Below are 26,730 nucleotides of genomic sequence, written 5' to 3'. Positions count from 1 at the left end.
TGCTGAATGGAAGGTAGATTTTCTTGAATGTTCCAGTTGTTTTAAAACACTTAGATGGGCTGGGAAGGTGGCTCAGTAATAGAGCGCTTGCCTTGCATAAATGAGGCCCTGCGTTTGATTTCTCAGCACCACATAAGAAGAAAAAGCCAGAAGTGGCTCTGTGGCTCAAGTGAGCCCTAGCCTTGAGCTGAAGAGCTGAGGGATAGCGCCCAGGCCCAGAGTCCAGGCCCTATGACTGACTGGAAAAAAAAAAAAAAGGTGATCTGTATAGAAAAAAAATGAAGGTCATCTAATGGGCCAGTTAGAGCACTGGAGTATACATCAACCAAGAGAGAATAAGAGGAAAAGTACCTGTGTATGCTTTAAATCCTTGCATACATGAGAATTAACCATTTCCATGTGTGTTGTAATTTTGCCTCTCTCAGGATTTTTGCTATGTAGTCTGCTAAAAGGGCTTCTCTGGGGATGGGGTGGAAATAATGGTTCTTGTAGGCTTGTAGGTAGACACCATATGATATTGCTAGCCAATCCCAGCAGATGGTAATTGTGGTACCTCTTTAAAGGCAGTGAATTATAAATATGGGCCTTTCTGCATCTGCACTGGGAGCATTCTCCCTTGGAGCTGTTAGGACTCAGTTTGCCTTAAATCTGCTTATGTGCCTTTTTTTCTAATATGGACATCTTAATTTACCAAGAAAGATGATTGTTGGCAATTTTGGATCAAAAAGGGAAAATAATCCCTTAACTTATGATAAGCATACCCAAAGGCATACTTGAGTATACATAAGGCATTACTTATTTTAGGAAGTGATTTCTTTGATTTAAAAGGTGTCTTAAAAGTCAAAATGGCTGGGTGCCAGTGTCTCATGCCTATAATCCTAGCTACTCAGGAGGCTGAGATCAGAAGATCATGGTTTGAAGCCAGCCCAGGCAGGAAAGTTTGTGAAGCTCTTATCTCCAATTAACCACCAGAAAACCAAAAGTAGAACTGTGGCTCAAAGTGGTAGAACACTAGCCTTGAGTGAAAACGCTCAGGGACAGTGCCCAGGCCCTGACATCAAGCCCTATGACCGACCAAAGGAAAAAAAAACCAGTCTAGATGTTGTCCGATGTTGGTGGCTCATACCTATAATCCTAACTAGTCAGGAGACTGAGATCTGATCTGAGGTTTGCGGTTCATAGCCAGGCAGGGTAGAAAAGTCTGTGAAACTCTTATCTCTAATAAACTACTCAGAAAAAGCCAGAAGTAGTGCTGTGGCTCAAGTAGTAGAGTGCTAGCCTTGAGCCAAAGCTGCTCAGGAACCACGCCCAGACCCTGAATTCAAGACCCCAGGACTGGCACACACATACAAAATCAAGATGTGGACACCTTCATAAATATATGCAATGCTTTTTAAACCAAATGTTGTGTGTTGTGTCTATAACAGCGAAGTAGTGAGCAAATTGGCATCTAATAACATTAAAGAGAAAACTGAGACATAGAAGAGTTTGGTGAACACTAATACTGGCTTAGGAATGGGAATGAAAGAGAAAAGAGACAAGCTGAGACGGGATATCTACTTCCTTCTTGCCTGTGGAAGTCAGAAAGGTGGTGATGGCAGGGAGTGTAAAGGAAATGTATGTCCCTGTTAAATAGTTCTCATGTGCTGAGACCAGTCAAATCAGGAATGACAGGAATGGTGGTAACAAGAGGGTGCACCTCAAGAGAAGTTAGGGGAAGGTACTGTGATTTGAGATTGAGGTAGTTCAGCTTAGCACAAGTCAGAGGCACATTCCTACCAGACAACAGGGGATTAGTTATATGTAGCACTTATGACTCTACATTACCTCAATAACTAATTGGCAATGACTGTAGTGTTTTCAAAGGCCAACTAGAATTCCACTTTCAAATCCACCTGAGGAAAAATACTACATCTTCTAGGTTTGAGACACTCCAGGTATATATGAGTCTCTTTTAAGATGATTCAGCCCATGTAGGTTTCCTGGACCAAGTTGATTGTCCAAGATCAAGATGAAAACATGTAATGGCATGGTCACTCAGGATATATAGAGCTGAAAAGGGACATGCAGAGCAAGAATGTCACCCTTCACTTTATTCCCTAGCAGACATACCGGAAGAATGTCCAGCAGATGATACAGTGTCTGATCCGAAAGCTCACCACGCTCAGCCAGTATGAGGAAGTTTTGGCAAAAATCAGCTCCACCTCCACAGATAGACTCACAGTTCTGAAAACCAAGCCACAGTCCATCCAGAGGGATATCATTACCGTCTGCAGCGACCCTTACACGTTGGCCCAGCAGCTGACTCACATAGAGCTGGTAAGACTGTTGTCAGCACTGCCCTTTAGAATCACATTTGGTTTGCTTTGGCAACCAGACAATGTACTTGCCAGCAGTAATGTCAGCAGAGAGTTGTTAATAATCCAAGGGGGAGATAATCTACAAAATAGCCAAACCAGAGTTTGTTTAGGCATTTGACTCTGAATGCTTCTGATAATTTGGGAATTTAACTTGTAATAAATATGAATAAACAAGATTGAAAAGCGGAGCTTACTAAGCTTGTACAACTTGCGCCTCTAATTAATGTCCCCATACTTCACTCAGTCTTCTATCTTTTGGAATGTTGCCCTTAGCAGAAAATTGCCTCTGTTCAGACCCTTAGAGTGATGAAAATGTTTAGAGGTTAAAGTTTATTTTAAGCTGGGTGCAGTGACTCATACCTGTAATCCAGGAGGCTGAGATCGAAGTATTATGATTTGAAGTCAGTATGAACAGAAGTCTGAGAGACTCTTACCTTCAATTAACTGGCAAAAACAGGAAGTAGAGCTGTGGATCAAGTGGTAGAGTGCCAGCCTTGAGTGAAAAAGCTAAGGGACAGCACCCAGGATCTGAGTCCAAGCCCCAGCGTTACCCCCCACCCTGAAAAATATCCTAAGATCTTATTTTATAATTTGCATTGGAATTAGGGGTGCTACCAAAGGTTAATTGAGGTTGTTAACCATCCATCCCTTTTCATTTCTTGAATATTGTTGATGGCTTGGATTTTTTTTTTCCTCCTTAGGAAAGACTCAACTATATCGGGCCAGAAGAATTTGTTCAGGCGTTTGTACAGAAGGATCCCTTAGACAATGACAAGGTAATCTTTCTATCCAGAGGTCAGCCCTGCAACTAGAAATGCAATGCCTTTAGCTTTAATAATGGATATAAGACATAAGAATTGAAACTATTTTGTTGTACATTTGAAAATGAGAACTTGCTTCTTTTTTTTTCCATTAGCTGTGTGTGAGTCATGACATTTCTTGAGCTTTGGTCTCTGAGTGTTTTTATAATATCACTAACTTTTTGCTAACCTATCTTTTACTTTTAGCTGCCTCTTCCTCCTTATGGGGAAACTTAATAAGCTCTTACAGCAAGTAGATGCTTGCATCTGTGGTGATGAGGGTGGAAGATAAAAGCATAATTGTTTTAGCAGATTAAGCCAGAAAGAAAATAGAAAGGAATGCTCAGCTTATGATTCAACAGCAGCAGGGGCAGGAAAGACAGGAAGTACATTCAGTTCACCAAGCAAGGTTCTTCACTGCTTTGCCTCTCGTTTAAGGCAAACCCTCATGATGTCAAACCCACATGTAAGGAAAATAATACTGGAAAGGCATAGAAAATCAGTCTACATATATAAGAATTGTTTCCACAGTTACCTCCAGAAGTGTCTCGAATTGTTATGGAAAGGCTTTGTCACCCACTGATGAAAGTCCCCTTCAGGAGCTGAGGCCACAGCTGTTTTCCGGCCTTAGAATAGTTTCTGTTAGTACAGGAAATGAAGAAGGTGTTTTGTGATAGAAAGCTAGTGGGCACTTTTGTGTGTGTCTTTTAGAAGGAAGGAAAGAGGTGATAGTGAACCTCTTCAAGCTTGACCTTGAACTTCAAGATGAGATTAACTTCTTTTGCTTTTGAATGAGATATCACTCACCACACTAATAATAACCAAGATAGGGTAGACTACCATTTATTTTCGTTGGAAGGTATTTTGTTTCTTGGTGCATGATGCTTCAAAATTTTGTCCTACAACTTAATTTGAGATGTGTGGATAGCAGTCAGGACTTGTAACCTATTAGTGAGATCAAGATTATAGGGCAGCCATAATCCTTCCTATGAATTGTGTTTCTGAGGATGGATCCTAGCCAGAGTAACTTTGTTTCTTGGGCAAGGTATGTTATAAAAATGCATCAAAGTAAACTAGGCATCGGTGGCTAACACCTGTAATCCTAGCTACTCAGGAGGCTGAGATCTGAGGATCACAGTTCAAAGCCAGCCCTGGCAGGAAACTCCGTGAGATTCTTATCTCCAATAAATCACTCAGAAAACCGGAAGTGGCACTGTGGCTCAAGCGGTACAGTGCTTGCCTTTAGCTGAAGAGCTGAGGGATAGTGTCCAGGCCCAGAGTTCAAGCCCCATGACCAACAGAAAAAAAAAAAATGCATCGAAGTCTATATTCACTGGATCACTCTAAGAGATTTTGCTATTCTATAAGGATAATAAAGACTGTTAGGTTGGTGTTCCTTTCTCTCTGTCTCTCTGACTCTGACTCTGTCTCTTTCTCTGTCTCTGTCTCTCTGTTTCTTTTCTTTCTCTCTCTCTATCCCTCTGTCCCTGTCTCTGTTTCTCTCTCTCTCTCTCTCTCTCTCTCTCTCTCTCTCACACACACACACACACACACACACACATGCACACACACTTTATCACCCATAAACTGGGAATGAAGATTCTATATTTTGTACAATGAGACCCTAATACATTCATTTTTTCCTCTCTCTCTCTAACACTTGTTCACTGCTTCTCTATAGAGTTGCTATACTGAGCGGAAGAAAACACGAAATTTAGAAGCTTATGTGGAATGGTTCAATCGACTAAGCTACTTGGTTGCAACAGAAATCTGCATGGTGAGGAAATCAGTTTTGTCTGCCTCTTCCCTGTTATATTCTTCATGCTTACTTTATGTCTGTTGGGTGTTCACAACTGCCTTTCACTGTCTTTTCACGCAGCCTGTGAAGAAGAAACACCGAGCAAGAATGATAGAGTATTTCATTGATGTAGCTCGAGAATGTTTCAATATTGGCAACTTTAATTCCTTGATGGCAATAATCTGTGAGTATTTTCTCAAAGTGAAATATGTCCTTTATTTTTATGGGGCCTATGAAATGTAGCCACCAAAAGTATGTGAATAGTGCAATTTTACTAATGAACCGTGTTCTATTTTACTGGTTTCTTTTAGGGCACCAGCCTTAAGAGTAATTCTTATGTTTTTAGATGGTTGAAGAACTGAACTGAATTATTTCATAATGTTCAGAATAGTCAGATTGGTGCACGTATACTTCATAAATTTGCATAATTTATGTAATATTTTAAATTTATCTCTGAAAGCTTCTAAGTAGAGGCTGGCAATGTAGCTCAGAGATAGTCACTTGCCTAGACTATACATACACACACACACACACACACACACACACAGACTATACACAGAATACACACATGTGTATACACACAATTATAAGGGAGGAATTTGTCTAAATAAAGAATTTTTAACAGACATTGGTAGCTTGTACGTCAAGCCTTTTAGAAATATATGACCTGAGACTAAATCATATGGAAAAAGCTAATAGTGGTGATAGGCAACCACTGCCCTGATTTCTGGAGTTAGTGAGGGGAGGAGACTGACAGGAAGTCAGTCCATGGGTGCTTTCTGGGATGATAGTATATTGCTACTGTATTTTGATTACTGTGAAGATACATAGACATCTATGTTTTCCAAATTAATTCTATGGTATATTTAGGATCAGTGTATTTTTCTATGTGTAAATTTTACCTCAATTGGCAAGCTCCCTCTTCTTGATCTTAAATTATGGGGAGTGGTGGCATGGATTACATACCTGGATTTATTTAGGCTTGTGTGGGTTCCTTTCCCACTGCAAGTCACTGAAGTATGCAGTCATCATTTAGAGGAGGTAGCACAGCATGCTAGGAAGAGTGTGGATTATGGAGTCAGACCAGTGTTAGCTTCCCGTCTCTGTACCTGGTTAGCTGGATGAGGCTGAGGGAAATTCCTTAGCCCCGGAATCAGCTTATTCTCCTGGGTTGGTCCAATGGATATGTGAGATGCTAGATACAAAGCATGGGTAACTATGGAGATCCAGGTCAAGAGTTAGAAAACTACGACCTGTGACTTGTGACCTAGTCTGGCCCACTCCTGGTCTGCTTTGAGTTCTCACATTTTTTAGATGATTTAAAAATGAATAATGTTTCTAATAATGTTTCTAAAATGTGAACATATTATAAATTCAGATTACAGTGTGCCTAAGTAAAGTTTTGTTGGACATAGCCTTGTTACTTGTTTACTTGGCTGTCCGTAGCAGCTCCTGCACTGAAACATGATAACATGACTGTTTATAGTGGCAACGTAAACCATATGGCTTGAACAGTCTAAAATGTTTACTCCTTTTCCCTGTATCAAGAAAATGTACTCACCACTGCTCAGGGTAACTGATAGTTGAGATAAAGTTTTTTGGTTGAGGATGAATGTACAGGAAAAATTTGTAAAATTGGAGTTTGTTACTTATGAGTAAGATGTGGGTCTTCGTAACTTAAGAATATGCTTCTCAGGAGTATGTTAGAATTACTTTTCTTAATCTCTGTGTCAATTTTCTTCTCCCTCTATGCATTTAAAATGAGAAGCTGGCATGAATATGAGCCCAGTCTCTCGACTAAAAAAAACCTGGGCCAAAGTGAAGACTGCAAAGTTTGATGTTCTTGAGGTAAGAAAGAGTCTTACAGACCTAGAAGAAGGAAAGGGAAAGGAATTTGAATTGAGGAAGAAGGCTTTAGACTAGCCCTTTTAAAAGCAGAGATGTACATTTTGGGGTAATGGGCAAGTGCAGACATTTCAGTTGCATCATGTAATCTGGAGAAGAATCAGGGCCCTGAATAGTGAAGAGTGTTGCTCCCTACTTGACCTACTGCTTTTTAGTGGCCCATGGTAGGTTGCATTCCTTATCCCCAAGGAGTATGCATTACCCATTCTTTCAGCAAATTTAGCTGATCTATGAAAAGCCATGAGAATATACAATTCTGATGATAGGTAGAATTGTGCACAAGAGCATGTGTGTTTAATCCTGTTCACCTCCCTGTGACCATGGAAATAGTAATTATTCTTTCCTGAGTTTTCCCTGAAACTGAGACTTACCATTAGATCTATGCTGCTTTATTTGTATTATCCAATACATTTATTTTCCTTCTTGCAAAACGATATGCTTTAATTATTTGTGAATGATTTGTGGTCAAGTGTAGAGATCAAGTTTACTGGCTAACCATCACCTGGCTCATTGGCCTTCACATGAGGGATGTTTTCCTAATGCTAGCATTTGACTCTATCTTACTAGTGTTAGCTCTGCTCTTAATAATTACTGTAAATAGATATGGTTTAGGTATAATATTACCAAAGCTGATGTCAGATTTGTGTTGTAACACAAAGAAAACATTTGAGTTGTAGTGAGTTGCAATTGCACATTTGTTTATGAGAGACAAATTATATCCTAATGAGCTCTCTAATTTATTTTGAGTTTTTATTGTCTAGGTAAATGTGATCTTGTGAACTTCTACAGCTAAGAAGTATACGGTTAATGCTATTTTCTCTTTACAGCATCAGATGGACCCTTCCAGCAATTTCTATAATTATCGAACAGCTCTTCGTGGGGCAGCACAAAGGTCTTTAACTGCTCATAGCAGCAGAGAGAAGGTATGTACTTACAATAGTATGCTATTCATGGAAGCGTTGCTGTTACCTGTGTAGATCTAAGAGAGATGCATACTATAGAAATCTCATCACCAGCCACACAGGAAGGGAAATCTTAAAGGAAAATTGAATTATGGGGAACGTAAAGGTGACTTGGTAAAGAACTTGGCAAATATAGATAACTGTGTTATTGTTACATTACTGAAATACTTACTCTGCAGTGCCTCTGAGTTGTGTACCTAGAAATAAATTAAATCATATGCTGAGATGACTAATAGCGTTAGGGAGCAATTTGGTTTAATAGAAAAAAAGACACTTAAACACTGCACCAGGTCGCTGACTTAATGTAACCTTTTCTCTTTAAAGAATTAGCTTGCCTCTCACTATTAAGTCATTTATTTTCAGAAAGTAAGTTGGTTGCTATAGCATTAGGCCTGGTGTTACTAATTAGATATGTGGGTGGCAAAAAAATTAGAGGGGTTGTATCTGAGAAATTAAAGATCTTCTCCCTTTCTACCCTACTTTTTAAACAAGTTAGTACTCTCCTGTTTCCACCCTATGCTTGAATCTTAGAGTCCTTTCTTGTTGCATTTCTCCTTTATATTTCCTTCTAGAGGAAGGATAAATTATCTTGACATTTGACTCTCATGTTACTTGGGATGTTTATACCTATTATGATAAATGGTTAACCGAGGTTGTCCTCTGCTTTCTATCTTTTAACATGTATTTTCAGCAAATTAAAAAAAAAACAAGGGGACAAAATATTTCATGGTATCTAAGTCACTTCCCCCTAACAGCTTCCATCTTAATGATTGAAAATGAAAACAAACACAAACCTTATCTTCTGAAGATGCTAAATTGGATCTCAACCACATCTGATGTATTATATACACATGAGCTTTTGTTTTTAAATGAAGAAAACTTAACACTCACTGGAAAGTTTCTCAGGTTGTAAATTGTGCTTGCAAAAATCCCAGTATTGCTATGATTCCATGGAGAAAAGACCTAATCTGAGGCATTTCTTTTTTGCTTCGGAGAATCATCTCGTATATGGGAGGAGCCCTTCCCACTGAAGTGAAGGGATACAGGACCACATCCCCTTTCCCAGTGTTACATGCAAGGCACTTTGTCTTTTTGCATGGACCCCAGTGATTAATTGTGGTTCTGCCTCCGCATAAATGCCGTGGGCTCCCATTTCAGATGCTGCTTCATGGGCTACAGTAATTCTGCTGTCTAGCCTCTCCGAGAAATCTCACTTGTGGGACTCCAATAGCTTTTTTCAGGGGAAAAAAAGGCCGAAATATTTATTCTTTATAGAATATAATAAATTCTTTCTGCTTTCATTTACTTCTTTAAACCAATCTCGTGCCAGTTTATGAATTGTACCCTGTAGTTCAATGAAACAAGTGAAACCACAGCTATTCAAAGAAATGTGCCGTTTCTTTTTCACAATTGCTCCCAAGACAATAAGAATGAAAACATTTCTAGTCAAATGCATCTTTTACTCAAGAAAACTGGGATTCCTCTACTTTTTTTTTTTTGAGGTGAGGGAAGACTTTCTTTGGAATAAAGAAAGTCCTTATTTTATAATTTTCCTGGAAGCATAACTAAAAAATAGCATCTCTGATCTTTCAAATCTCAAATTTATGTGGTCAAAGTGGCCTATTTCCTAGTCCCTATTAGAGGGAAAAGCAAATATTTCTTCCACATATGAGCCCTGAAGTTCTTTCTGACTAACTCCTTTTCATCTGTGAATACTTGTGTCTCCAGGCTTTTAATCATTCCTCATACGATTTCATGATGTTCATTCTTTTGCTATTCTGTTTGTGTTCCTGTCAACTTACTCCTGCTCATTAGTATTCCCTGCTAGGTGTGGAACTGATTATATCTATAAAGTACAATTGCTGACTGTCTAAGAATATTTTAAAAGAGAAATGGAAAACATCATCACTTGAGGAGTTCTCCCACTCATAACATCATCATCATCATCATTAAGACCTTGTAGAAACAAAATATTTACTCTCTCCTACTCCTATGTTCATTTAGTATGCATGGAAATCTGACGTCTGTGTATTCTGCTGATTCTTGCTATGTTAGATTGCATAGGGATCTTTTAGAGGGATATTCAGATCTAATGAGAATTTTCCATGAGTAAATGAGAAGCTGAAGAAACCTGTAAGATTACCTTCTTGATGTCTGTAGGCATTTTCTAACTAAGATGAGTTATGTTTTCCTTTCCATAAAAGAGTAATTCAGATATTCAAAAGAAAGTCTTGTGAGCACCCTTGAAAGCAAAAGTCATAGAAAGAACAATTCTTCCACCCAACACTAATAATTCACCTAGATAGATGCATATGGCATGAACTTTGAAAAAGTTTAAATATACCTATATGAGTCAGTGAATGAATAACACTCCATGAATCTCATATCCCAGCACCAAATAATAAAAGTCATTGCTTAAAAGCTGTTCCAGGATACAAATATTACATCTTGATGATAATTTGGTTCTCATTTTCCTGGGGTTGTCCAAGATGATGTGTCTTTATTTTTGTCTAAGTACATACTCAATTTGGATAACAGCATGAAAGCAGACATAGCTAAAAAATAGACAAATGATATTGCCTGTGTTCTGGCAAAGTTCTCTTGTCACTATAATTTGAATTTCTTGTAATATTTTTCATGTATTCCCAGATATTATGCTTTTGAATCCCCCCAAACCTCCAGCTACTTAAAAATATAAGAATTGTGGCTCATAGGCCATATAAAAAGGCTACGGTCTGCTAACTTCTAACTTTTACCAGCAGCAAATAGTGAAGTCAGATTTTTTTCTTATTAACTTCTCAAATTCTACATGTCAGTTTATGAGTACAATACATCTTGATCATTGGCATTCCTTTTATCATTCTCCCCATTTCTTCCAACTCCACCCATCCCTTAATTCTCCTAGTGCAACATGTATGTACATGCACATATATGTATGTATTGAATATTATGACTGCTTTCTCTCATCCTTCCTCTTTTCTTTGTCTAACCCCCGTCCTTGACCTTACCATTGTCTATCCTGATACCTCAAATTCATTATGTTAGACTGTAACAGTTGTTCAAAAGAATTACATCATTGGAATTCTCCCCTGCACACACCATTCTTTAGTTAATACACTTGTGTATATATGCATATGACCCCATATATGCTTACATATATGTATATTTATAAATTAGATCGAAGTTTTACATATAAGATAAAATATGTTGAAGCCAGATTTTAAAATCATGTCTGAGTCCAAATCCTGTTGCTTCACAGCCATAAGTATTCTTTCAACGAGGCAACAAGGTTCAGGTATACTTTTAGTGCTAACACAGTAGAGCAATAGGCAGAAAAATTAGGAGAAGCTAGCCAGATCTTACTGATTTACCTGTGGAGACTTTACAGAGAAGAACAAATGATTAATGCATTGTACTTATAAACTGATAAACTGATTTATTGAGTGGTCACTCCATTGTACTAAAGATAATGAAAGATAATATAAAAAGTATATTCAAGAGAGCTAGTGAATTTCAATTTTGGTTATTTTCAGAGATCAATGAAACAAAACTAATCAAAGCTTTATTCTTAAGTATCTTTTCTATTTTATTTTTAAAAAGTTGTTACTATAAAGGTAATGTAGAGAGGGGCTACCATTATGTAAGTTAGGTAAAGAGGACATTTCTTTTTGGACAGTGTCACCCCTTTCCTCGCTCTCTCCCAGTTTTTCTCTCTTGTCCCCACTCACAAGTTGTATGGTTCATTTTCATCATAGTGTTTAGTGAGTACCACTGCTGCATTTGTTCACCCTTTGTCCCTCCATCTCTGTCCCAACCCTTACTCTCCCAAAGACAGATAAATGAACAAACAAGACAAAAAGAAAAGAAAACAAAAATAATAACAAAGAAAAAACATCTTGTTTTTATTTCCTGGAGTTCTTCATTTTGATAAATATCATTTTGTATGATCAGATACACATAGGTATTGTGCCTTTGTGTTCCTCCCCTAAGAATATCCTCTTTTGGTCTTGTTATGTATAACTTAGAGTCCTGTATAACTTAACCATGTCCTGGTGTTATTTTTTTTAATTTTTTAAGGGAATATCTGCGTTTCTCTTTACAAATGAATTGTTATTTAATGTTTGAATTTCTTTCTATAAGTGAATTGTTTTTTTAATATTTTTGTTCACAAGCTAGCAGTATGCTTTTCTTCCATTCATTTGGTGTAGACATACCACACTAAGTTATAAAACTTCAGAAATAATCTGTGTTTAGTGTATTACTTATATGGTACAATTTTTACAATCTTTAAAAATATTTTAGCATTTGAGAGGAAGGAGAAATGACCATACTAAGGCTTTTTCTCTGCTTTTTATGGCTTCAATGAGATTTAGGGTATTTTCTTGAAGTTTACTACTTTAGGTTTATTACTTAAATACTACCTTATTGAACTAAAGAATCAAGGGAGGAAAGTATTACTGAAGTTCATTGTTTTTGAAAGCTTTCATTTAAACGTACATATTTACATTCTTCCTTCACTTCAGCACATCTATCTCAAAGCAAATTGTGCCAGGTACTTTTCTTAGGTGATTTTTCCACAGCAGCAGGTGCTGACTTGTTCTCTAATACACAGGCCAGGTTTACTTAATGGGAAGTTTATAACAACTATTGCCTGAAGCTCCAAGCTCTCTCATTATATTGAGCAATGTCTTTAAGGGTCAAAATAAAACCATCTGAAGCAAAAATAACCCCAACTAAAATGGAGATGTCTAAATGATGTAGCTATAGAGTCTGATATGAAGGTGGATCATGTATTTAAGGTTGTGCTGTGTTTAAGAAGTTGCTAAATAAAAATAAAAAAATTCTTTTAGGTATTTTTTCTTTAATAGTAGCTAGAATGTTCAGATTTTATTATCAGTTTTGGCATTGGGAGAATAGGAGAATCCATAGGAAAAGGATCTATCTATTTCCCAACACTACTTTTTCTTGCTTTGTTTGGTTATTAATGCCATTCACAAAGTGTTAAAAAGGAAGAAACTGCTGTATGCAAATCAAAGTACCTTAATTTTCTCAGGTCTTTTGTGCAATTCATTTAATGTTGTTCATTAATCCCTTGTACTATTTGATGAGAAGTTTAAATGTTTTGTTTACCCAGACAAACTTGAATCTTTTGTTTTTCTTCTAGATTGTGATACCATTCTTCAGTCTCCTAATCAAAGATATTTATTTCCTTAATGAGGGCTGTGCCAACCGCCTTCCAAATGGCCATGTCAATTTTGAGGTGAGTGTGATCAAGTAAAATGTTTGTCAGTTAGAGCACAGACAGTTTCTCAGTATTGCATGCCAGGCCAGGCAGCTAAAGATAGCTCTTTAGTTCCAGGAAAACAAAAAAAAAAAACAACTTTCTCTTTCCTTGTTCTTTTGTAAAAACTTAACAATACCAAACCACATAGAGTAGCCACAGTGTTACTAATACTACATGATGAGGAAGAGGACGATGGGAGAGAGCATTAGTAAGTTTTACCTGCACCTAGCCAGCAGATAGAGTTTTTGTTAAATTTAAAAAAAAATTGTAATTAAGCAGTTTAAAAACAACACACACAATTTTTGATGACTCCCTTTAAAATTTTTATATTCTCTCCTAGAAATTTTGGGAACTAGCCAAACAAGTAAGTGAATTTATGACATGGAAACAAGTGGAGTGTCCATTTGAGAGGGACCGGAAGATCTTGCAGTATCTCCTCACAGTTCCTGTCTTCAGTGAAGATGGTAAGGCCATTCTGTTGGATTATTGAGCATACCCAGATCTGCATTTAGAAAACTAGAACACAGCTGCTTGACGCTTGATTACTCCTCATGTATGAGATCATTCCTCTGTTCTATTCCATCTTAGGGTGTTTGGTTGCACAGATAGCCTTGGGATTTGTCCCCAAAAGATTTTCATTTAGTATTTACTCCTATGCAGTGTACTTCCAGGTCTGTCTGTCTCTCTGTCTTTCTGTCTTTCTGTCTATCTGTCTGTCTGTCTATCTATCTATCTTATCTGTCTATATTTTTAATACCTGATCTGCTTTGGGAAAAAGACATTTGAAAGTGATTTTTCTTATTTCAATTTGCTTCAATGAGGGAAAGGTGTTTTGTGGTCTATTGATAGTCTAAATAATGAGAGTTAGGAACCAAAACACTGACTTGCTATCCTTTGCTCCCTGAAAATAATGGAAAATCTTGATCTGTTAAAAATTAGGGAAATGGAAACAGAAAAACATGATTGGATATATATAGAAACAATTCACCGGAAAAGATTAGAATTATTAAAAAAAACTTGTTTTTTTCCTATTTATTTTGTAATTATCCTAAAATTCTAACAATCAGTATATCTATTGGTTAATAATACCTTATAGTACATTGATAGCATCTACAGTAATGAGTGAACAAAATTTTAAGTTAGCATTACTATTACTAGTATTACTATTACTATTCCTTGATTTTAAAAAGTAAGAAAAGGCTGGGCACTGGTAGCTCATAACTGTAATCCTAGCTTCTCAGGGGGCTGAGATCTGAGGATCATGGTTTGAAGCCATTCGAGCAGAAAAGTCCCCCTGAGACTTATCTGCAATTAATCCCAGCCTGAAAATGGAGCTATGGTGCAAAGTGGTAGAGTGTTCACTTTGAACAAAAGAGCACAGGGACAGCGCCCTGGCCCTGAGTTCAAGCCCACAACTGACAAAAAAGAAAAAGAAAAAAATATTAGAAAGATGAAAAAATTGGCCTAAAAATGTAAGGATTCAAACAACAACCAAAAAAACCCAGAGTGCAGGGGATGGCTAACAGTGACGAGGCCTCAGTACTGAAGCAGTCTTTTCCTTGGTTAATTGTAGCTCTCTACTTGGCTTCTTACGAGAGTGAAGGACCTGAAAACCACACAGAGAAAGACAGATGGAAGTCTTTAAGGTAGGTTTCATTTCTTCTCATGGTTGTGCAAATCTACAGGAAATAATGGTTTTACCTGAAAAAAAAAAAGCCAACACGCATTCCATGGGAAACCCAGGCTACCTTTCTCACTTTTTGGAATCTTAACATTCTGGTAACTGAATCTTCGTGGCTTGGAATTCTCACTGCCATCATTCAATGTACTGCTTTTTAGTTTTATTGCTTTTCATGTTATTATAGTATTATATTGGAGTTGAAATTACTGTGCAGTAGGGCTAAACATGTGCTAAAAATGTAAATATTGAAAAAACAAACTGTTTTCCCTTGCCTAAAAGATTAAAAGATCAGTTCTTATTTCTGAATCCTTCTGACTTGAGATTAAGAAAGGGGAGTGGGAAATGTGAGACTAAATTCAGGTTAAAGTTGGTAAGTTTGGGGTGTTATGGCAATGAACTCCCTTCTTTAGTTTGATAAAGAGAATTGGGACTTTAAGAACAATCAGGAGTTTTTTACTCAAATTTTTTAATATGTTGCCATTTTATTAGCATTTTTCAAACAAAACTGGTATTTGTACTTTAGGCATTTAAAATACTCTAATAGGTAAAAGCAGCCCCAGGTCAAGATGTAATGTAGTACGATCAAAATTGCTTTACAATACACACTTTTCTTCCCCCTCTGCTGCTATTTGAGCTATTAGTTGGGTCTTCTACCCCTTGAGCCATGCCTCTACCTATCTCTTTTTGCTTTAGTTATATTTTGCATAGGAAGGACCTAACGCTTTTGTCCTGGCTGAACAGTACCACAGTCCTCCAACATGCAATTACTACTCTTTTTGGTTTTACCTATGTAAAATGAAATTTAAAACTTGGAAAAGAGAACATGTATACTAAACAAAATGTATGGATCCTGGACCTAAAAGCTGCCATCAATCTTACACGGTCTTCTTCATTTTATAGGTCCAGCCTGTTAGGCAGAGTTTAACATATAGAAGCTGCCTGTTGCTGTTGCTGTTGCTGCTGCATGGTGCAGACCACAGAAAGGCTGGCCTTTGTTTTCTGACATCTCCTCCTAGGACAGATCATGAAGACCCCTCAGCCCTGGGAGATCTCAGATCAACAAAGCAAGAAAGCCCACTGCAGAGCAGATGGGAAAGTCATTTCCCACAGCTGACAGATTGACTCAAGGTTTTGTGGGACTGAAATGTTCACTGAAGACACTTGAGAAAGAATCCTCTAAAGATCCTGGCTCTGACATGATTCATCTTTTGGAATTTCCATGTGAATCACAGCTCTGCACCTGGATGGAGTTTTCTTTTGTGCGTGTGTGTGCTTTGCTTATTTGGTTGAACATTTGCTGCTAATGGGACTTACTCGGCTGAGCACCGGCTCTTAGGAAGCCCATGTTTCTTTGTTAATTTAAATGAAAAAAGGAGAGGAGGGAGGGGAAATCCCCCTCAGTTTAGATCTCAGACCTCAGCCAGGCAAGGGAAGACTGGTTTGATGCCAACCATGGACTTTACTTCCTTTAGTATGTGTTGTGTTGTAAATTCCTCTCCTCCTTCTTCCTATGAAGTTTTGAGTTGGCTGCTGGTTAGCAAACTCCTTTTTACCCATATAAGTTATTTAATATAAGAATGAAGCTTAACACTGTGGTAGGAAAATAGCCACTAGGAAGAAAAAAAAAAGCAGAGTTTGTCATTGGACTGCTAACCAAGCTAGAGGGACCTTTGGCCCTCTTTGCCCTTCTGGAACTGTTTACAACTAACTGACCACTGTGTTCTACAGATGTATTGTTGTTTTGTAGTTTTTTTGTTACTTAGTTTTCCATGATGCCTATTTTTTTTCCTTGTAAATTTAAGTTATCTGACTTTGAAGGTTTAACGACAAAACAAAACCCTGTCATAATTACAGGTTTATTTTCTTTAACAGACTAATTTTTATGGTTACTTCTTGGAGTCTGTTGGTGACTAAACCTATAAACAAAGAGTAAATTGGAAAAGTGACCTCCTCACCCTTAGCAAGTGAATCAAAACAGCTGACAAATATGTTGATGTGGAGACAATGATGGATCTGCTTGTGAAATAGTTCAGCTTGTTAAACATCTAAATCGATCTATAGTTGCTCTGCAAACAGCTATTATGTATCTTTACTCTAGGAGAAACTGTAGAGTAGTAATATGTGCTAATGAAAAGCAAAACACCATGTTCAAACCAGAGCTGTATCTGGAAACCTCCTTCTGTGGTTGCCAGAACCAAGCATGTGTGTGTGCTCTGCTTCACCGCAATGGGTCTAAAGTGTCTCCAACTTGTCCTTTTACAACCATCAATATAATTCCCACTCTGCTGCCAGGAGCTGTGGTGTCCTTCTTTGTGTTTACGGATGGGAATGTGGGGTGGGTGGGCATGGAATCACAGGAGTTCCATTTCTTGTGACCAGCTCAGAATGTCAGCTGTAAGAAAGTAACTTTAGGAGTATGTGCAGGGATACTTATTTTCTAAAACCGAATCATATTAAACATTTAATGAATAGCAAGTGCCAGGTACTTTCTAAATATTTAATCACAGATAATGTCATCATCACCATAGTTTTTTTTTGATAACTGTATATATGGTAAGTTGTTCATGGCCACATGACTAATAAGAAGCACAAGGGTTTGAACCTTCTACTCCCAGAGTTCAGACTTCAAACCACCAGTGCATCTCAAACTTCAGTATCCTTGTACATTGCCTGGGGATTTTATTTAGAGTTTAGAACTGTAGATCTGCAGTGAGGCCCCAGAAGATACTGAAACTTTTGGACCTGGATTCTACTTAGAGTATAGACACTCCTGTCTCTTTTGTTCCCAGAGATTTTGGGGTTTTTTTTTTTGGTCGATCATGGGGCTTGAACTCTGGGCCTGGGCGCTGTCCCTCAGCTCTTCAGCTCAAGGCGAGTGCTCTACTGCTTGAGCCACAGTGCCACTTCCGATTTTCTGAGTGGTTTATTGGAGATAAGAGTTTCACGGACTTTCCTGCCCCAGCTGGCTTTGAACCACGATCTTCAAATCTCAGCCTCCTAAGTAGCTAGGATTACAGGCGTGAGCTACCGGCGCCCACCAGAGATTTTAATTGATGAGGTAATGGAATCAATTCTACAAGAAAGCTATGACCATTGAAAGGTTTTGATGTCATTTAGGGGGATAGATTTCTTTACAAGTCAGTAAAATGTTTAAGTTAAACAGATTAAGTTTATTTGAATGTTAAAAATCTGAGAGAATAAAATAGCAAAAGCCTGAATTGGGAGAGGGACCCTAGCGAAGAACTCTCTCAGAGGACAGTTACTGTTTTAGGGGCTCCTCCCATATCTCCTCTTCTAGGCTTTGCACTGATTGCTTGATGGCTTGTGCTTGTGCTGCCCTGACTCTTTTCATTGGTTGAGAGTGTTCTGCACGTAGAGAATTATGGGAAGAAGTGTTTAAGCAGGCCTCACAGTATTACAAGAAGAAACATTTAAGCAGATGTCAGAGGCACTTATAGGAACAAGAAGCCTTAGGATGGACCACATGCTACATCTTCCACTTTTTAGTTCTTATCTACCTAGCAGTTTCCCTTTCTTTCCCTCAATCTATATTACTTAGCAGTTCTCAAGAGAAGGAAGAACCGCAGATTAGGCAGGGCCTCAGGAGAGACTAGTAAGGGTGGGGAGGAAGCAGAAAGTAGAAGAAAAGCTGGTCTGTGGGGGGGGGGGGGGGCGGTGAGGGGGAATGCTTCAAAGGAAAGGAAAGATTGAACTAGGTAAAAAATAAAATAGAATAAAAAATTCAGGATTGACAAGTGTGAATAATTCCAGGGGGCTGGGGACAATTAGGGTGGTCTGGGTGGCTGGTATCTGTGCAGAGGAAAATTAGCTCAGTATACAAGAGGTTAAAGTAGAGATTAGTATGGGCTAGGGATGAGCTATATGATAGGTCTGCTGCAAAGTTGAGCCCTTAAGTAGTCTTGATGAGCCCTGGGAGGATCTATTGCTCCCTAGCCAGGAAAAAAAAAATTAAGCTGGCAAAACATCTTACAGAAAATTCAAAAATGTGCTTAGTACAACTCCTTAACTCTGCCTCTTTTCTCCTTGTACTGCCTTTCCTTGGAATTTACCATTTCAGTTGATGTCAGGGCTAGCTAGCTGCCTGTATGGCATTCCCTGCAAGGTAATGGTTGGTTGAGAAACTTGAAATAATTATATTTCATGACAGGTGAAAATTATATAAAGTTCAAATCTCAATATCCATAACGCATTATTAGAACATGACTGTACTCAAAATTCATTAGATATTTTTCTTGTAACTGTTTTCTGTTACAACCACAGTGTGATAGTTGTAAACTAGACTTGATTTGTCTCCCAAAGTCACAGTTACTTACTGGCCCTTTATAGAAAGCTTATTTATGCTTAAGTTGTGTTTTTTCCTTTAAAAGTTAGAAAATTTACAAAAAATATTCTAAAAAAAATACAGCATCCCATACCTAAATGATTTAAGCCTGTTTAAGTTTACATGGAGTTTGCCATCCTTATTATTAGCCTCTTGTTTTAATGTCCAAGTAAGCCTGGTTTAAAAAATTGTAACTTACCTGTGGAAGTCACTACTCCTGCTTGTACCATATATTTGGACTCCACAACAGTCTAGTAAATGCAGTTGTAATATATGTGTTTGTGCTGGGTAGAAGCCCTGGTAGAGACAAGCATCAACAACACCAGGAATTGTTAGTGAGTGGACTAATTGAGGAGGTGATCTGTTCAAGCACGCCAGGAAAAAAAGCTCTAAGCTGTGAACAGCATGTTTGGCGGATACCAGGAAGGAGCCTCCCCCCAAGCTGGGTGTAGGTGGATCAAAGGAGAGTATACCTTATACTATGTGAAGTACTTGTTTTTGAGAACACAGCCCCATTCTCTAGGGGGCCACCTGTCTTCTCAATTGAAAACCAGTTGTGTTGCCTTTGAGGGATTTTAGTTTTACCCCTTCACTTGACCCTGGCACTTCAGTTGTTACCTGTTATACTTTTCCTCTAACATATTTGTATTTCTTTCTGTACTTTTCTAACTACTGTGCACATCCCTTCTGTGTATAGACATCTTATTCTTAAGAAAATGTAGCCCACCCCTGGAAGTTGAGTTCCTGAACTATAGAAGAATTTTGGGCTGCTAAGTGGGAACAGCCTCTACTTTCCAAGGTGCTTTGTTTACCTTGTGGTCTCTCTCAACCCAAGACAATGTCTACCTCTACTCCAAATCTGTTTTAGTATTCCCATGCAATATGCAAGACTGGGAATAAAACTAGAGGCTTTGGCCAATGTTCTGTGGGAGCTGAGGGTTCAAAAGAATTCCTGGATGTGTTTCCTGGTAAGAAAATGTGGTTAGTGACCTGGAAATTACTAGCTAAACATATAAAACTCAAAAGATATTCAGATGGTGACTCCATTAGCTTTACCCTGAAGAAAAGGCTGTGGTCAAACTTTGGCTTCAAGAGTTTTTGATTGAAAATGGAGGCACTTCCTAGGTAATTCAAACCAGTTCCCTCTCTTCTTCCCCCACCCCACTTCTCTGGGCTTGAATGACTGCATAATTGCTTCAATTTTTTTGTTTCATGTGTTGAAATCACTTGGCTCCCTCCTTAATGCTAACAAAGATGTTAGGGTTGGAGGTTTATGTGTCCAAAGCTTATAATTGCGAGGCCCATCATCCAAAACTGCAAATAAGTCTGATTCTAGGCAAAATAGAACTGTGTCATAATTTTGTTCTTATGAATCAACTTTCTTAAAGGATTTCATGTGTGCATGTGTATGCATATACTCACACATGTATGTGAATGTGTATATGTGTATGGTGGGGCTTGAACTCAAGACCTTCTACTCATAGCATTTTCGCTCTGCTACAAACTTTTGGCTTTTTGCTGGTAAATTAGAGATAAAACTGTCAGACTTTTCTATCTGAGCTGGCTTTAAACCAGCCTCCTGAATAGATAAGATTATAGGAGTAAGCATCTACACCTGACATTGCTAAGAAACTTTTTAAAGCTTAATTAAAAAAAGAAAACAGCTTGCTGGAATGAGAATTCTCAGGCAGTGAGTTGCCTTATATTTTTTAGTGCTAGTAGCCTTCAGCAGGCTTGAATTCTACTATAATTTAATCATACCTAATGAGATGAAACACCCAAAGTCATTAGTTCCATCAGATTCTTAGAACTATGTTGGCATAATATCAACTGTTAGCATCTTGACAATTTAGATTTATGGGTAAAAATTAATTTGTAAATTATGTATTTTAGGGAACTGAAGGACATTGACACTTCTTAGAATGAAAGAAACATGATAAAACTCCTTGATGGGTGGTAACTCAGGAGACTTTCTACCAGGAAACAGTTAGCTTTCCCCTTCCACCTATACCATATGGGGAAAATGAAAGTTAGGGTGAATCACCATTCTTTGAATGAATCTATGGGAAAGTATGACAATGTCTTTTCAATTTGGTTGAGCCCTGTTGGTTGGAGGACCAGAACATTGTTAAGTAGTGTTCAATGTGATGATGAATCTTCAAAGTGAAAGGGAGCTGAGTGAGAGAATTGATGTGCTTTCAGTCAATACTGATGAAATGAATAAGCCATGTTAGTTTGGTTATAATTCAGGAGTGACGTATTTCATTCTCATTAGTTGAATAAGTCACCAATACATCCCTCCCCCTGCTCCAAAAAAAACCCCACCTGGATTTTGGAAATGAGTATAAATTGAAATTCCCAAGGTATTATCACAGATGACAACAACGCCTCAAAGCAGCAAAGAAAACCCAAGCCAGTGAATTTTTAAAAGGAACAATCATTTTACTATTCATATATATGATGAGATTAACAATTACTCTTTATTAGTCAATGCAAATACTCATGAGAAAAAGTTTCCCTTTAAAACTAATTTAAAATCTATCCTTAAAAATAGTCAACAGAGTTTAAGCACCTAAGGTATATTTGAGTAATCATCAGATTAACAATGTGAGAACTGTCTAGGAACGTGAGTAACTGCTAACTCTGTCCCTAGGTTTCCAGGATTTGGGGAAAATCTTCCTCACTTTCTGAACTGCAGGTCTGGACTAATTGGTGTGAATGGGCTGTTGATGGTCTATCGCCTATGGTCCGTATTTTAGAAAGGGTTTCATCAGCTTGCTAGATTCAAATTTAAATTAGCAAGTAAATTCAGTGTCCTGCTTCTGAGCCTCCAGCCTGACTCTTTTGTGTTTTGTTTGTTGTGTTTGAAAAAGGAAAGATGAGAGGCTAATTCCTACTTGGTAGAAAACAAAGGCTTGATAAAAGGCTCAATCTACCCCTCCAGTTGCAAGTCACAAGACAGGATAGGGTTCCCCATAGTACATAGTGAAAGGATTGTTTACCCAGCCCCCAAACTGAAAAATACCCTTGTGTAAGATCAGTGGTTAGATTTCAAAGCTGCTAGATAAAGCATATGGACTACAAAAGCAGCATTGTTACAGAGACTACATCTTTGTCAGAGTTGCTGTAATTGAGCTTGTTGAGACAGATATATAGAAAAATCATGTATGGATTCCCGACTCACACCTAGTTGTTTACAAAATGAGTCACAATTTGACCCAAGACTTAAATGATCCAGTTCTGCATTTTGTCAACTTTCCTTCCTGGGAACAAAAGAAGGATACTTGAAGGCCCTCAGACAGACAGAGATGGGCTGTTTGTTTGACATATGTGTTAGGAAAATTCCTTTCTGGAAGAAAATCAGAAAGGAAAACCTCAGTTCTCTTGAGGATGTAGAACTTCCCTTATTCTATCAGGGCTCTATGAATTGTAAATCTGGAAGGACTTTGCAAAAGAGAAAAGACAAAAACCCAAAGGTAGAAAGATATATTAATAAGAATGTAAATAGCTTTTAGCAAGTACAGCAGTTTAAGAAGTGACATTAGTAATATTCAAGCATCTGAAATACTCAAACTCATTTAAAATCTAGTAAAAGAAAAAAAACCCAAAAACTCCAAAACTCAAGGAAGCCAGGAAATAGGTTCTCTGGCAAAATCACCAACTATTTGCTATTAAAATAGGTATTAGGTAAATGAATAGAACTGATAACTAGAGGGTTATTTTCAATTATAGTTAACTTGAACTGTCTCCATAAAATATCTTTTCTAAAATGCTGGGAAATACTTCCAACAACCCCTGTCCACCTATTTAAAATGTAGGCCTTTGTGAAGGACAAAACAGAATTAGCTGGACTGCTTGCTCTCTCAGTAAGTTCAGTCTTAGAATAAACCAAGAGATTCTTAGATTCACTTGGCCTCCTCAAAAGGAAAAACACACAAAACCTCCATAATTATAAAATGCTATTTTCCCCTCAGGGAATTTCTACATAATTAGTCACATAGATTCTTGTGTTGGCCAGGTATAGAAGTGAGGATGCAGATCTATTTCCAAAATATTCTTACTTATAGAATTGCCTATGCTCAGAATTTAGTGTTCAAGGATATTTGTGTTTTCTCCTCAAGTTATCATTTCAGACCCTACTCTTTTCAATTTTCCAAAACTATGTTATTGCTACCTATAAGAAAAGTAGATTATAAAAGACACATTACAGTGTTACAACTAGCTGTAGGGATTCCTATAGCAAGACTAAAAGATCAGAATAGTAAAAAATTCTACACTCTCACTACCAGTTCTTTTGACTAAATTCCTTTAACCCCAAAGAGAAACATCTGCCTATTTATTGAAGCCCGAGGTGAACAGGTAGCCACCCAAAAGGTGGAAATCCCTCCCACCCACAAATATCACTGCACTGAAATGTTATTTATTCTCTATTCTCTTGAATAGTCTTTGCTTTCATTTCCAGGTTCCCCGAAAAAAACTTTTTCATAGTTCTATCCAACTAGGTAGATGTCTGGCATTGACATAGGCAGGCCTACAGATGATAGATTAATTCTTTCCCACAGTGTATGCATTGGTTAGTATACAGTAAGGCTTCCTTCGGCTGCCTTATAGCTCTTAAATGCTGCCTGAGCCGAGGAAAAAGTTGGGCAATGGTGTTCATGTTGAAAGCACCACCTGTGTAATAGCTCTCCTGTGGGGCAGGGTACAGCTCCAGGTTTAATTGTCTCATACTAGCGGTTTTCAAAAGTATGTCCTTCAGGATGGTTGTGGAGAAGGTGTTGCCGTAGAAGCTGATGGTGGTGAGCTGCTGGCAGTGGCTCAGGGTAGGCAGAAGATCATTGATGTGGGAATCTGTAATCTTACACTCCTCCAACTTGAAGGTTGTAAGAGTGCCCGAAACTCGTTTTAGCAGAGCTTGTAAGGTAATAAAACTAAAACTGGACAGATTGACAGAACACAGGCACAGGGTCTTTAGCTTACTGGTTTTTAAGTGCAAATCCAAGTCTTTCCAATCTGATTCTGTAAGCTCACACTCGGATATTGACAGCGTCTCCAAAGAGGCATTTAGGGACCTAAAAAGAAACAAAACAGTTCTGTCCAATTATGGCAGAGATTAGAGGATGGTCAGGAATGATCCCAAGGTGGGAGACAAACATTTGAACCAAGGTCATTCTGACCATCAGATGGTCAGCACCAAGAATGCTTTGTATAGAAGGGACTGGTTGTTCAAGTCTCCCCCTTTTAAGCTGAGACCTTTCATATTACTGTGGGACCATGGGGACCTACAATCTCTATAGCTCTTTTCCATCACTATCAGAATCTTACAACTCTGCTGGGTGTCAGTGGCTCATGCCTATAATCTTTACTACTCAGGAGGGTGAGATCTGAGGATACGTTTTAAAACTAGCCCAGTCATGAGACTCTTATCTCCAAAAAGCTGGAATTGGAGCTGTGACTCAAATGATAGCAAGCCAGCCTTGAGTGAAAAAACTAAAGGACAAATGCCCAAGGCCTGAGTTCAAGCCCCAGTACTGGCACAAAAAACAAAACAAACGCCCCGAACTGTTTTATAGTTCTGACAAGATAAAACCAGTGGAAGAAGGTACGAAGACAAAAGTCAGACAAGATCTAACGATATCACCTGGACTCACACACCTGTATTCTCTATAAAGCATCTATCCCAGTTTATAATAGTTTCTGTTCATCACCTTTGACTCAAGAACCGTGCATTTCCCACTTTTATCACCCTTACTGGACCTCAACACAATTTATCACAGATGGCAAATTAGAGAAGGCTTGTCTTCTTTCCACAGAGCTTATATTTATAATGTGCAGATGTAGGTACTTTCCCTTCAATACCCTCTTTTCTTTCCTATTTCTCATTACCTAAACTTGCATATGCTTCCTAAGGAAATTATGAATCCACTCCCACTAAAGCTGAACCCTAAACAGCTAGCTTCCTGACATGGTAGCCCTTTCTAGACCATCCATCCCAATTTAATCCGCTCTTTGTAGGTGTTTATCTGAGAATTTGCTTCAGGATAGAGTAGAAACAAAGCATTTCATTGACATTCAACTGGCTCCATCATGGTTGATTATCATTGGCACCGGGTGCCTGGTGCCTGTGGCTCATGCCTGTAATCCTAGCAACTCAGGAGGCAGATCAAAGTTTGAAGTCATCTCAGACAGGAAAGATCATGAGACTCTCATCTCTAATCAAGCACCAAAAAGCCAGAAGTGGAGTTGTGGCTCAAGTAGTAGAGCACAAGTTTTGAGCAGAAAAGCCACGAACACTGCCCAGGCCCTGAATTCAAATCCTCCTCTTGGAGAATAAACAACAACAACAACAAAAACCCCACAAACAAAACAGCGTTTTGCAAACAGCAGATACCCACTAATGCTTGACATTACAGAAAGACATCCTCTCACCTGCAGATTTTGCCAAGGTTGTCTTTCAGGAAGAAGACATTGCTTAGATAGATCTTCCGGAGGAAGGTCAGCTTCTTCATTTTTTTGCACAATTCTAAAGCAACATTTTCTCTACCCAGCAGGACGCCAGGATCACTGATTCTGTAGAACAGCAGTTCCTGAAGGTTTCTCATCTGGCCCACAGCAGCAAAAATAGTATCTACGGTGGGCTCATTTTCAGTACAGTGCACTTTCAGTTCCAGTACTGTATTCAGGTCCAAGTCGTTCAATATTTGCTTCAACAGGAACACAGGAAAAGTTGTCACATGCAGTCTTGGACAACCCACCTTTCCCAAATACACTTTCCGTCTGACCCACCGAAAGACGGAGGCATTCTCTGAGAAATCCTTTTCGTCCTGAAGGCATACGTCATCCCACACCTGGAAGGGGGGTTTTGCACCGCTCTTTTGATCGTGTGCTATGATCGCCCTGACATCCCTGGCTTCTGGTAAGTAGGCATCATCTGTGTGTCCAGACCATACATCCCAGAAGTTCTGAGGCCGCGTTCCCAAATCGAGCACTCGAAGTTTCAATCTCTTGGGGTAATTATTGTCTAAACTTAGTTCATCCAGCCCAAGCAGTGAATCAAGGATGGGTTTCATTTGTACTGTCTTCATCAGAGCCCCGAGAGGGAGGCGGCTGAAGGGCCAGTTCTGCACCAAAATCTTCAGGCTCCTAGAGTGCTTGTTTTCATAGGCCTCCATGAATAGTGGTGGGAACAACTCCACAGGCAGCTCCTGTAGGACATGGGTGTCCAAAGCCTCATGTTTCACTAGACTTCGTGCTGCTAGTCGAGTGAGTGTTGGTACTTCCCTGGTGTTCATTCTGATGAATCTGGACAAATGCCAAGTGAGATACAGACACAGAGAACGCCATCAACGCCAAACCACTTTTATCTCTCACTTTTATCTGAATCTAAAGGAGATTCTTACTTGCCCCACCTACTGGCCCAGGTGTAAAATTTTGGACCCTTAATTTCCAGGCTCTATTGGAAGGGAGGGAAGAAGGGAGGAGGATTTCTGTTGCCACAATTGGCTTCTTTTGATAGCACAATTGTAACCACATGATGTTAGATCTGAGAAGCTTTTTTTTCCTTTGTTTTAGTAGCTCGTGAAAATAATTTTTAAAAG

General features: G+C 38.5%; 2 protein-coding genes across 3 annotated transcripts in view; one reads left to right on the top strand and one right to left on the bottom strand.

Moving 5' to 3' along the window:
- Rasgef1b (RasGEF domain family member 1B) overlaps window positions 1-17,084 on the top strand; it is a 36,819-nt gene extending 19,735 nt beyond the window's left edge. Inside the window, exons 5-14 of one of the 2 annotated variants that reach the window (XM_042678269.1) lie at window positions 2,107-2,319; window positions 3,062-3,136; window positions 4,842-4,937; window positions 5,040-5,142; window positions 6,727-6,806; window positions 7,691-7,786; window positions 12,990-13,085; window positions 13,450-13,573; window positions 14,683-14,755; window positions 15,691-17,084. In XM_042678269.1, the coding sequence (XP_042534203.1) occupies window positions 2,107-2,319; window positions 3,062-3,136; window positions 4,842-4,937; window positions 5,040-5,142; window positions 6,727-6,806; window positions 7,691-7,786; window positions 12,990-13,085; window positions 13,450-13,573; window positions 14,683-14,755; window positions 15,691-15,715 (981 nt within the window). In that variant the 3' untranslated portion in view covers window positions 15,716-17,084. Of the gene's footprint in view, window positions 1-2,103; window positions 2,320-3,061; window positions 3,137-4,841; window positions 4,938-5,039; window positions 5,143-6,726; window positions 6,807-7,690; window positions 7,787-12,989; window positions 13,086-13,449; window positions 13,574-14,682; window positions 14,756-15,690 lie in introns of both variants that reach the window. The other variant, XM_042678268.1, reaches the window with a different exon arrangement.
- Window positions 17,085-23,663: 6,579 nt separating this feature from the next.
- LOC122106615 (PRAME family member 20-like) lies at window positions 23,664-26,424 on the bottom strand. Its single transcript, XM_042678011.1, has 2 exons — window positions 25,562-26,424; window positions 23,664-24,204 (listed from the first exon to the last, which is right to left on the bottom strand). Exons 1-2 carry the CDS (start codon window positions 26,422-26,424, stop codon window positions 23,664-23,666), a joined length of 1,404 nt encoding a protein of 467 aa, XP_042533945.1.
- Window positions 26,425-26,730: the final 306 nt, after the last annotated feature.

The sequence above is a fragment of the Dipodomys spectabilis genome, unplaced genomic scaffold (genome assembly GCF_019054845.1).
Source record: "Dipodomys spectabilis isolate Male_0828 unplaced genomic scaffold, ASM1905484v1 ptg000043l, whole genome shotgun sequence".
In the NCBI taxonomy this organism is placed as follows: Eukaryota; Metazoa; Chordata; class Mammalia; order Rodentia; family Heteromyidae; genus Dipodomys; species Dipodomys spectabilis.
Note: the sequence above shows the minus strand (reverse complement) of the source record. Positions and strands in the feature narration are given on the sequence as shown.